This window comes from Merops nubicus, unplaced genomic scaffold (genome assembly GCF_000691845.1).
Source record: "Merops nubicus isolate BGI_N331 unplaced genomic scaffold, ASM69184v1 scaffold50824, whole genome shotgun sequence".
Lineage (NCBI taxonomy): Eukaryota > Metazoa > Chordata > Aves > Coraciiformes > Meropidae > Merops > Merops nubicus.
The window spans coordinates 2,801-14,203 of NW_008607260.1; the positions used below are offsets into that span (position 1 = coordinate 2,801).

General features: G+C 45.5%; 1 protein-coding gene across 1 annotated transcript; it reads left to right on the forward strand.

Annotated features, from left to right (window-relative positions):
- Positions 1 to 340: 340 nt before the first annotated feature.
- Positions 341 to 10,602, forward strand: PSEN2 (presenilin 2). The gene is made up of 10 exons (XM_008939869.1): positions 341 to 538; positions 1,271 to 1,500; positions 2,429 to 2,570; positions 3,469 to 3,536; positions 4,328 to 4,548; positions 5,397 to 5,495; positions 7,276 to 7,353; positions 8,973 to 9,092; positions 9,602 to 9,720; positions 10,366 to 10,602. Exons 1-10 carry the CDS (start codon positions 395 to 397, stop codon positions 10,519 to 10,521), a joined length of 1,377 nt encoding a protein of 458 aa, XP_008938117.1. The 5' UTR covers positions 341 to 394; the 3' UTR covers positions 10,522 to 10,602.
- The last annotated feature ends 801 nt before the right edge of the window (positions 10,603 to 11,403 follow it).

Sequence of the window (11,403 nt, forward strand, 5' to 3'; positions counted from 1 at the left end):
AAATAAACACTAAGCACTGAGAAACCTCCTTGGTGAAAGCAAATGTGTATTATTGGGAGATGAAAAATAGAGGCACCAACTGTGAAAGCTGTGGCCAAGGAGGAGTATTAAATTGCTTCAGTGCTGCACTTTGCTGTTCCTCCTGACTGTAAAAGTCACAGTGATTTTAACCAAAGGGGTTGTCATGCCTGGGGTGCCAGTAGGCTAAATCAGCCCTTAGAAGAGGATGGAGCTGCATAGTGTGCTGGAGCCTCCCTGCTGAAATTGGGCCTCCTCTTCAGACATCGAGTTGTTTGTACTGTGATGTTCATTGTTTCTCTTCCTCTCTGCTTGTCCCCCCAGCCTGGAGTAGTGCTTGGCTGTGTCCCTCCTGAGCGCTCCCTGGGCAAGGACGATGATCACATTCATGAACAACTCGGACAGTGAGGAGGAGCCCTGCAATGAGAGAACATCCCTGATGTCTGCAGAGAGCCCGCCGGTACCCTCCTACCAGGATGGCCTGCAAGCCTCAGAAGCAGGGGAGGCGCAGGCACACAGGGTAGGTGTGCGTCCTGGAGAGTGAAGAAAGGGGGAGTGATGACAGATGTGGTCCTGCTAACGCTCAACCCTCCCAGCAGATTGGCTTCTAGGGTTGGCTTTGGCCAGTATTGTTTCTCTGGTGTCACTCTCACCCAGCAACAGCAGTGCCTGTTCCCGTTTCCTCCACTGTGGCTTTTTTCCCCTCTTTTTATGTCCATATATACTCCTCCCTTTTCCTTCCTTTTGGTAAAGACACAGGCTTTTAATCAGAACCTGATGCTCATATGACTCTTGCAGGATATCCTTTTCAGCCTTCTTGTTTTGCTAGAAACCCTTTGTCTGCTCTGCTCAAGTGCAGCAAATGTTAGAACAGAATCTAGTCCTGCTGCCAGTGAAACAGCAGGGTAAAGCAAGCCCAGCATTACTGTGGGGGGAAGAAATGGTCCAGCTTATGTCACCTCAGATGACATTTCTTCTATCTCAGGTCTTGGCCTCTTCCCCTTCATGTGCCTGTGTCCTTCTATATATTTGCACTTGAAGAGGCTCTTAGGAATTTGTGGGTTTGGTTAAAAACTCCATCGCATCCCATTTGCAATGGAATTTCTAATAGTGTTGTTCATTTGGTACCTTTCTATTAGGAACAAGTTGGTATGCTGTGGTGGCCTACAGCAGCCTCATGAAACATGATGGAATAAAGCTTTGAACGCAAAGAGAAGAAGGGTCTTACGTTTTTGCTAATATTTCTTTCCAGAAGAGGCGAACAGGTAGCAGCCGTAGCCCTAACAATGTTGCTGATGGACAAGGGTCTGACTCGGGTGTTCCAGTGAGAGAAAGAGCCTTGGAAAACGAAGAGGAGGAACTGACTCTGAAATATGGAGCCAAGCATGTAATCATGCTCTTTGTGCCTGTCACCCTTTGTATGATTGTTGTCGTCGCCACCATAAAGTCAGTGCGCTTCTATACGGAGAAAAACGGGCAGCTGTAAGTGGGGCCTTCAGCACAGCCTCCGGCACACGGGCACCGGCCTCGCCCTCGCGTTCCACGCGAGGCGCTTCCCTGGTGGGTTGGGACAACCTTTACACAGCTACAAGTGGCTGTGTGAACGTAGACAGACCTTTCTAAAGTATGCTGCATCCCTCTGTGTAAGTTTTTCCACCCCTGATTCATTAGCGCTGTCGTTAGGGCGCCCTAAGAGAAGCCTGTGACAATGAAGTTGCTTCTTACTGCAGCATAAGAGGCTCAGGCTGAACTCTCAGTCTGTTCACTCACTGGCAGCAACTGGGGAATAGCATGTTCATTTGGATGAGTGTCTCATTTCCTGATGACATTTCTGGTTCCTAAAGACTCATGGTGTGGATACGTAATTCCATCCAGCTCTTGCCGACCGCTCCTGGGGTTCTGACTGCGCTTCATACATCAGTGGGGTGGAGAAACAGGGACTGTTGTCCCTTGAACTGAACCAAAGGAAACAAAATGGGAGGGCGTGCAGGGGGGTGAGCAGGGATAAAAGCGTCCAAGACTCTCCTACTGAGTGTGGAAAGAAAGGGCTGCTTGCTTTCAGGACAACACCTGGGATGTATGCTTATAATTGTCATGGAGAGGATCCAGAGCATGCAATAAAAATTCATGGCCTGGAGAGAAGCTATTAAACTTAGAGTAATTTATACACTAGGTCTTTTTGTTTAGAGCTCTGCCAGCTACAACTTCTCTGTAGGAATGTGCTTTTGATAGAGACCACTAATCAGTAGTTGATAATTAACTGGAGCTTTCAGGGCTTACATCTCATGTTTGCTGTCCTTGGCAGTCGTACCCCTTTCTTTCCTGCACACAGAGAGGTCTGGTTTTATCTTGGGGCTCTTAGCTAGAAGAGAATACAGATATTTTATATGGCTTTTGCTTTCTGCTGCAGGATCTACACCCCTTTCAGTGAGGATACCCCATCTGTAGGCCAGCGCCTCTTGAACTCGGTGTTGAATACCATCATAATGATCAGCGTCATCGTTGTAATGACCGTGTTCCTAGTGCTGCTCTACAAGTACCGCTGCTACAAGGTGAACTTCTCACACCGGAGCCTTTTCCACCTATAAGCTGCCAGCTTGAGGTCAGGTGGGGCTGGCGTGTCAGTGAGAAAGGCAGGCCCTGCACTGCCTAGCCCACATCTTAGTCACAGCAAGTCATATTGTACAGAAGCCTTTGTCAGTGGTGGCAGAGCTGTGTCCCTGCATAAGTTTTGCTGTTATTTTGTCACTAATGATAGGCTCTTAAAAACAAGGCCTGCTACTCGGTGTTATTCAGGACTGAGTCTCCTCCATCTGATCAGAAAGTTGTGCTGTTTGTACTGACAGACTAGGTTGTACCGTTTACTGCAAAGGCCTTCTTTACATAAGTTTCAGATAAGTTTTGTGAGAGCTGGTATTCTTCCTGCCCGGGAGGCTCTGGTGGAAGGGGACAAGGCTTGGAGGGAAAGGCATGTTCAAAACCTGGGTTTTATGGTGTCCAGGGAGTTTTGTATGTGGTACCAGCCCAGCATTTGAGCGGTGGCCATTGCTGCTTTTTTTAACTTGACTCTGAGATGGATATATTGTATAGCCTTGGGCAAACCCCTCCTTCTCCCTGCCAAGCTGAACATGCTTACCGAAGTCTAAGCTAGGAGCCAGTATGGATACCCATGCAAATGGACAGGAAAGAGACTAAAAAAGCCAGTCCAAACCAACAAAAGCAAACACCAAGGGACAGAATATAAAATAAAAGAGTTAGGGAGAACTGGGAGCAACAGGCTGTCCCAACCCCTCCCAGGCCGTGGGGAAGGCAGGGTCTTTGGGAGCTGGAGGAAGAGTGCAGAAGGAGACTTTTGGACAGTAGGAAGCTCTGTCAGGAGTGCACACAGCGCTGCAACTTGCGTGAGAGGCAACAGCCCCTTCATTCACTGTCTCTTCTTGCCCTTGATAGTTCATCCATGGCTGGCTGATCCTGTCCTCTTTGATGCTGCTCTTCCTCTTTACCTACATATATCTTGGGTAAGTGGGAATGGTGCAGGTAACCTGGCAGTTCAGGGCTCCTTAAAGGAAACTTGAGCAAGGAAAGGAACATTTCCCCTTCTCCAAATGGCAGTTTAAGAATTGTTAGATAGCTTTCTTTTTTAAAACATGGAAAATGAGGCTTTTAATAGGCAATGCCCAATTTTACAGTGCCTGCTCTACAAAAATCACTGTGAAGTGAAACCATGAGCATGAAATGTACCTTCTGGTACAGAAGCCCTGAATTATACATTGAGAAGCAAGGGGAAAGGAATCTTGTGCTGAGCTGGTTCTCTGATTTGTCTTGCCTTTTTCTCAAGACTACGTTGTTTCAGGCTCATTCCCTTAGCTCTCAGCTCAGGTAGAACCAAGCTTCTAACTTGTGGGTGACACTTGTTACAACTTTTTATTTTTAGCTTCTTTAAGCTAAATACATTTAGTAAGTATCATGCATCTAGTGGGATGACTTACACGGCTTCTTTGCTGCAGACTGTCATGGAGCCACAGGCCTGTGTTAGGTTAAGGTTTGAATCCTGCCTGCTGAAACCCTTGGAATTGCTGCTGAGGTCAGGGCCAAGGCAGTGTGGTGACTGCACACCCAGCATGTCCATCTCCTGCAGGAGGAGCAGAGCTAAGAGCAGCAACTGGCTGCAGGGCAGGTTCTCCTTTCATAGTGAGGACTGCTTCTGTCCTGCTTCCTCCTGGTGTAGTTTGTTTAACTACAGCTAGGTGAGATGCTTTGCTTCTCAGTTGCTTTTATTGCTTTCCTAAATTTTCTTGTTGTATTCCAGTGAAGTATTGAAGACGTACAATGTGGCCATGGATTACCCCACTCTGTTCTTAATCATCTGGAATTTTGGAGCTGTTGGAATGATTTGCATCCACTGGAAAGGTCCTTTGCAGCTCCAGCAAGCATATCTCATTATGATCAGCGCTCTAATGGCACTGGTTTTCATTAAATATCTGCCCGAGTGGTCAGCATGGGTGATTCTAGGTGCAATCTCCATCTACGGTAAGTTTAGGTTGTGACTCTTGAGGTGTGGCTCACGGAGAAGCTGCTCTGAGGCAATCTCAGGACTGTGTATGTAATTAAAAAAAATGGTGCTAACAGCTGTAGAAAGAGGTACGTGGGCAATTAAGTTGATGCCCTGTCTTGTTCCTTGCTAACTTGTTAATGTAGTTGCTGTACTCCTACCATGCCTTTCAAAGTGGAACACCAAGTCAGGGAAGTACTGAACCACATCAGACTGCATAGTAGGGGTGGTTGGATTATCATCAGTAGCAACCTGATAGTCCTGCAGGTTTTGTTTACAGTTATCAAGAGATCATGGATTTTGTTATGAGTTACAGGTTGCAAGAGAACCTGCAGAACAAGAGGTAGCTGGGAGGTAATGTTCAGATTGGTGAGGAGCTCTGATGGAGGAGAGAAGGAAGGCAAAGAAGAACTGGACCAAAGGCCTTCATTCATGTGAAACACAGAGTCAGTGCACACACCAATGGATTGTGGAACGTGACCAAAGTACCCCCAGTCCGCCTCTCATGAAATTTAACACCTCCTTGTAATGCTGTCATCTACTTCCAAAGAAATAATGTGGTATTCTCAAGAGGCTTTTTATAAGACTAGTACAATGAAAACTCTTATTACTACATTAAGACTCGGGGATGGCATTTTAAGTGAATAACATCTTCAGGGACTAGAACAGCTACAGTTATGCAAAGTGATAAACTGTCATTCAGGAAATCATCTAGTTAGTATTGAGAGATACAATTTTGAGGGGAGAATAGCTTTTGAAAGGTGAAAGAATGTAAAATATGCATGATAGTTTGAGATGAGATTGTCTGGCCCTTTTCTCTTTGCAGATCTGATGGCTGTTCTCTGTCCCAAGGGGCCACTGAGAATGCTGGTAGAAACTGCACAGGAGAGAAATGAGCCTATTTTTCCTGCATTAATATATTCCTGTGAGTAAAATTAGAATGTTAAAGTTCTTAGCCAGATTAAACTGGCAAGCTATTTCTGCATCAAATCAAAGGAGCACTATTTTAGGTGTTTCCTTGCCCTGAGATTTGTGCCCATTTATATTCTGGAACAGACCATTTGTAGAAAGCCTTGTTTATCAGTAACAGTGGTGCCAACTCTAATTAGCCCAAGGCATCCCACACTTGCCTTGTGAAGCTGAAATGTTTACAAGCAGATTTATCCTTTGGTGACTGCACTGCAGAACATGCTCCTTTGTTCTGCATATAAAACCCTGTGTGAGATGGACAGTAGTGTTTGCAGTGTTCTGTCAGTAGGTGATGCTCCCTCAGTACACTCATTCCTTGTGCATAGGCTTTATAGGCACACTTTAAACGTGTGGTGTTGCTCCATTTTTCCTGCAGCCCCCTCTTGCTCTGTGCACTGCATGGGTGGCAGCGCCTGGAATTGTTCATTGTGTGTCTGCTCGCTTTGTAAAGGGCTCGAATATTCAGCTATTGCTCTGCAAGCAAAATCAGTCAGCTCTTCCCTGGCTTTCTTGGGCTCTTTAACTGGGATGGTGTCTGGTGCCCTTATCCATAAAAGTGTGTGTGCTCAGGATTGAGATAGCTGCAAGGCAGGTGAACCAACACTCGGAGGACCTGGACTCAGGTGCTTCAGGGACCTCAGCGACTTTTTCATTGCATCGCCTGTAAGGTGAATGATATTTCCAAATGTTGGGTGCTAAGCTGAGGATGTCTACAACCCAACTGATATATTTTTTTTTTAAGCATTTGACATCATGTAAACGCTTTCCTGTGTTCTAAGCAGAGCTTCTGTTGGCTTGATCTGATCTCCCTTTTACTGGAGATTCTGTTATACTGACCTGAGACAATCTAGATGAAGTCTCTCGTGTTTTAGTTAACAAACAAGAGTTTCTCTGAAGGAGAATGCAACTCAATAAATAATAAATGCTGAACAAAAAGTTCTTGTGCAGAACATCAATGTCTCCATTGCAAGACCACATTCTGTGGCTCCCTCTAGATGCAAAAACATCACCTTGGCTCAGCTTGTAGTGGAAAAGCAAGCACTGTGTTTGCCTTGGCCTATTTTGTATGGTTTACAGGAAGACTGATGAACACTCAAATATTTAACAGCTGATTTGAGTTCCCTTGCACTGATTTCAGAATGGTTTGTATTCCTTTATAACTGAGGGATCCATCTCAAGAATAAAACCACAAACATCCTTCAGTTATTCCTGGAACCAAACCAGAAATAGCCAATATTTTGACAGGCAAGAACCAAAACAAACAGGCTGAGAGAAAACTAACACTCTGACAACTCCTGCATATCCTTGCTTGTGTGGTTTACACCTTTAGGAGGACATGAGGAGCAAGCTATGTAAGTTAACCATTGGTTACCTTTTGTACTACCATCATATGCTGGACAATTGTTTTCTTTGAAGAGAAGAGCCAGAAACCAGAAGAAATCAAAGGAGATGAGGACCCTACTTCTGGATTTTTGCTTTCTTAGCCTACAGGGAAGACTATAGTTACTCTTAGCTATTTGTGCTTTGGGACTTTTTAAAAACCTGAATGGGTGCATGGCCTTAATTTTCTCCCACCTTGCCTTCTAAGTGTCCAGGGAAAACAACTAAGAGTGAGTGTTTCAGAAGCATTTACAGGGGAAAGGGTTTGGATTTTTAGGGACAGCTAAATACTTGGCTCCTCTGAGCTACAGTGACGGATGTTCCATGCAGCTGATTGCTTTCTGTCATCCTTCTAGCTGCTATGATATGGACAGTTGGAATGGCCAAGTCGGACGCAGCAGCGAGAGCAGCAAGTCGGCAGACGTGGGATGCAGGTTTGTTTGTGTGTCGCCCTTCTGTGCAGGACACTGTCCCGCGGAAATGGCGTGTGTTTGAGACTCCAACTAAATGCCAGCCCCGAAATCTGACGGATGTGGGGTTTTCAGTGTTAGAACTTTGTGCTGTTCTGAAACCAGCTGTTAGGACTGGCAGCAAAGATGGCCAGATGATGTAGGAAGCTCCAGTATTCAGGCTGCTTTTACTTAAAAAACAAGCAAACAAAAAAACCAAGCAGAAGTGTTGTTGAACACACATCTTCAGATGCACTGCAGTCAAAGCTGAAAGTGGGCTAGCGGGGGTTTACATCTTTACTGGCTGGGGGTGGTAACTCACAACAGAGGCTCCTAAGTGTGATGTTGATGAGCTGGTGAACTTCAGTGTGTTGCACTCGGGCCACTGCCACAGAGCAGACAGGCATTTACCTAGCCGTAAGTGCAATACGGTTCACCCTGCCAAGGGGCATGAACGCCTTCACATTTACCCTTGGGTAAAGGCTTATGTTTGTGCTGCTACCCAACAGTAGCTGATGTATTCCAAGTTTACGTCCTAGCTGGTCCTGTGGCAATTGGGGTGCGTTCACTTTTGCCTTCTTGAAATGCAAGTTAAACTGCAGTGTTAAGGTGGTTGAATAAAATCTGACTTGTGGTGTCAGGAGGATTTCCTGTTTGGCCCTGTTGCACTTCAGAGATGACAGTAACTTTTTATGTTAAAACAATAAATATGTGCTAAGGTTTGATAACTGAGCATGCTGCTTATTTCAGGATAAAGCAGCTGACATGCTAACAGACTGCAGGGACACAATCCTCCTTTGAAACTGGGCACAGAGCAGGCACAAACTACATGCTGAGGCATACAGAATGCCTCTGTGGAAGCTCTGTGTGTCCCAGGTCACAGTCTGCTTGTATCTGCAGCAGCAGCAGCCTGTCAGACTGATGTGGACTGGAAAGTTTGTATGAGTGCTTCTGGAAAATAGGAACTGTCAGAGTAATGTATCACAGACTGGCTGCTTCCGAAAGTGCTACCAAGGGCTCTCTAAGATGTGTTTAATGGAGGAGGGGGAGTGGGGTGAGGGAATTAAAGCTTTGAACGATGAAATCTGTTGGCTTTCTACATGTGAATACCCAGTTCCAACATCTATGTGATTCAGGACAGAACTTTTCTCATAAATGGCAGTCCTCTTAGTCATCCATTTTTGTCATATGACCAGGTAGGGGGTACCTGAGCACCTCCACCCCAAAGACAGCAATGTGGGAATGTGTATTAACTTTACTTGGCTTTACTTGTCATTCTAGCCTGTGCAGAGCCGTACTTAGCTCTGTGTATGTACTCACTTGTTGAAGCCATTGAACTCCTGGGTAGCTGCCAAAGAAGCTGTGAACACGTACCCTTCCAACTGTTTCAAATAATAACACAAGTGTTTTCCTCAAAGCCACTAAACATCTCGGCTTGAATTGGTCCTGATGATCTCAGCTCCAAGAAACAAAGGGCTTACCCGTTCCAGAGAAGCTTCACAGACATGTGGATTTCATGCATTGAAACAAGTTATAAATGTAGCTACCTCTTCTGTTTCTTTTTTTTTTGTCCACTCTTCTTGGCCTGTTGTTGTGGACCCAAGCTGAGGATGGGGGAGAGAACCGTAGGAGCCCTTCACATGCAGATTCCCAGATGCCGGGGACGAGGAATTCTGATCCAGCCCGCCCCATCACTTCTGCAGAGGAGCTTGAGGAGGAGGAAAGTAAGGGAAGCTTTACACCTTTTTTTCAGTGTAGTCAGAGCCTGAAGTTTTTACTCACTGTGGTTAACATTCTGTTACCTAGTTTGGTCTAATCACAGTTGATTTGAAGAGCTGTGACTTGTTGAGCAACAAAGATCTCAAGTCTGACCGTGTGTCACGTCTTGCCACTGCAGTTCTGGTTCCAGTGACATCTCTTGGCTACATAAACAATTTAAACAATTCCTTCTTCCCCTTGCCTCCCATCCCTCTCCACCCCTACACCTCCTCAGCTGGTATATCTATAAAGAAGCCCAGGGAAGCACTTTGGAGAATGAGGCTGAGCAAAAACAAGGGTGGGGGAGAGGGCTGGAAGTCTCAGACTCCTCAGTAACGTGTGGGTGCAAGGGGCCCAGGTTGGTAGCAAGGACTAGGAACCTTCACCTGCTCCTCAGGGGTCAAGAGTTTGTTCAGGAGGAAGTAAAACAGGAGAGGCAGAATTAACACTCGTTTTCTTGTTCCACTTGTCTCAGGGGGTGTGAAGCTGGGCCTTGGAGACTTCATATTTTACAGTGTGCTTGTTGGGAAAGCAGCTGCCACAGCTAGTGGAGACTGGAATACCACGCTGGCCTGCTTTGTAGCCATTCTGATAGTAAGTGAGCAAGCTTTTAAAAACTGCTACACCCCATTTAGCACAGCAGTGTTGCCAGAAATACCAGCAGCTGAGTGCTGTTGTATCACTACAGGTGACGTGCTGGGTGTTAGGAGAAACCACCCAGTGCTCATGTCTATAAAGACAGGCTTTGAACAGCTGCTGAAGCTGAATGATACAGACTCAGAGCAGAGCCAAAGTGTGGAGATGGTGGGGGTGAAATGGCCCCAGGGAAAACAGTTACAGCTGAACTGTTGGTGTGTTTGCTTCACTGTTAATAGATTGGGACTTCTGTTGGCCAAGAAAATCAGTATTTTGAGCTCCACATTGATTATTAAGTGTAGTTGACAAGGTTAACTCCCTTATGCTAAGGAGGACTGCTAGATAAGAGTATGAAGACCTATCTTGTGGTATCTTTTTACCACTTTCTCAGCAGAGAGCTGTGCTCAAGACTGCTCAAGATAATACCTGGCCAGCTTGCGTGAAAGATGAAGCTGTGGGTAAATGTACCTCATGTCACTGGTAGCTCAGGCAGGCTTCAATTGTTGTACAATGTATATAGCTTATCTGTATATTAGTTTGTTGATGACATACCTTTCTGGGCTACTGACTATATATCCTTGTGTTTTTTGTTCTCTCTGGCAGGGTTTATGCTTAACTCTTTTATTACTGGCTGTTTTTAAGAAAGCACTGCCTGCTCTTCCCATCTCCATCACCTTTGGCTTAGTCTTTTACTTCTCGACAGACAACCTTGTGCGACCATTCATGGACACCCTGGCCTTCCACCAGCTGTATATCTAGAAGTGGGAGTCAGAGGATTCTTTAAAGCTTTGCTGTGGAGTATGGTACACTGTTTGGAATAAGTCATAAAGTTTTACACTTAGTGCCATATATTTGTAAGGAAAACACTAACTCTGTGACATGCTGTGTACTAAAAATCTGATAGTTACCTGTTGAACTGAGATTTTTCACAGGACTCTTGGGCTCCAGTGAAAAGCCTGGTTCATTGCTGATGTCAGAGCATTACTTTTGTGTTATTTGATGTGCACACTGGCTGCTGTGAGCACAGAAGCCTGTATGGGGCACGAGGCACTGGAGAGGTGAAGGGTCTGATCTGTGCTTCTAGACACTAAGGTGTTTTAGCCCTGGAATTGCAATCAAGTTTAACTGTACTCTAGAAGTTCTAATGCTTTACAATTTGAAGTGCTGTGCAAACATGCAGTGCAACTAAATCCTACCTGTAATTAAAAAAAGCACAGCAGTGGGCGTGCACAGAAGAGAGCAGTGTGTTACACCGAGTTGTGACCATTAGAGGAATGAGCCTGAATTTCAGAAGCTGGCCCCTGCTGAAATTGCCCCAAATGCCTATTTATTCTGACCTTAGCCATAGTGAGCCATGACTGATGCAGACAGGATGCCAGTGATGGGACGTTTAAATTTCGGGCTGCTGGTTCTGAGGCAGGGCTCCATCAGGTCCTCAGCATGGGAAAACAGACACATTTTCCTGACTCCTCCCAGCATTTGATCTCCTGGGAAATCTTTTTCTGAGTCCATACTACAATCCTTAAATTACCATAAGGTAGAAATTAATGCACAACTCCAGTAAATCAGACCTGCAACTGCTTGTATGTATTTCTGGTCTCATTTCTGTCCATTGTTGTAACAGCTCCAAAGGAGGATTTA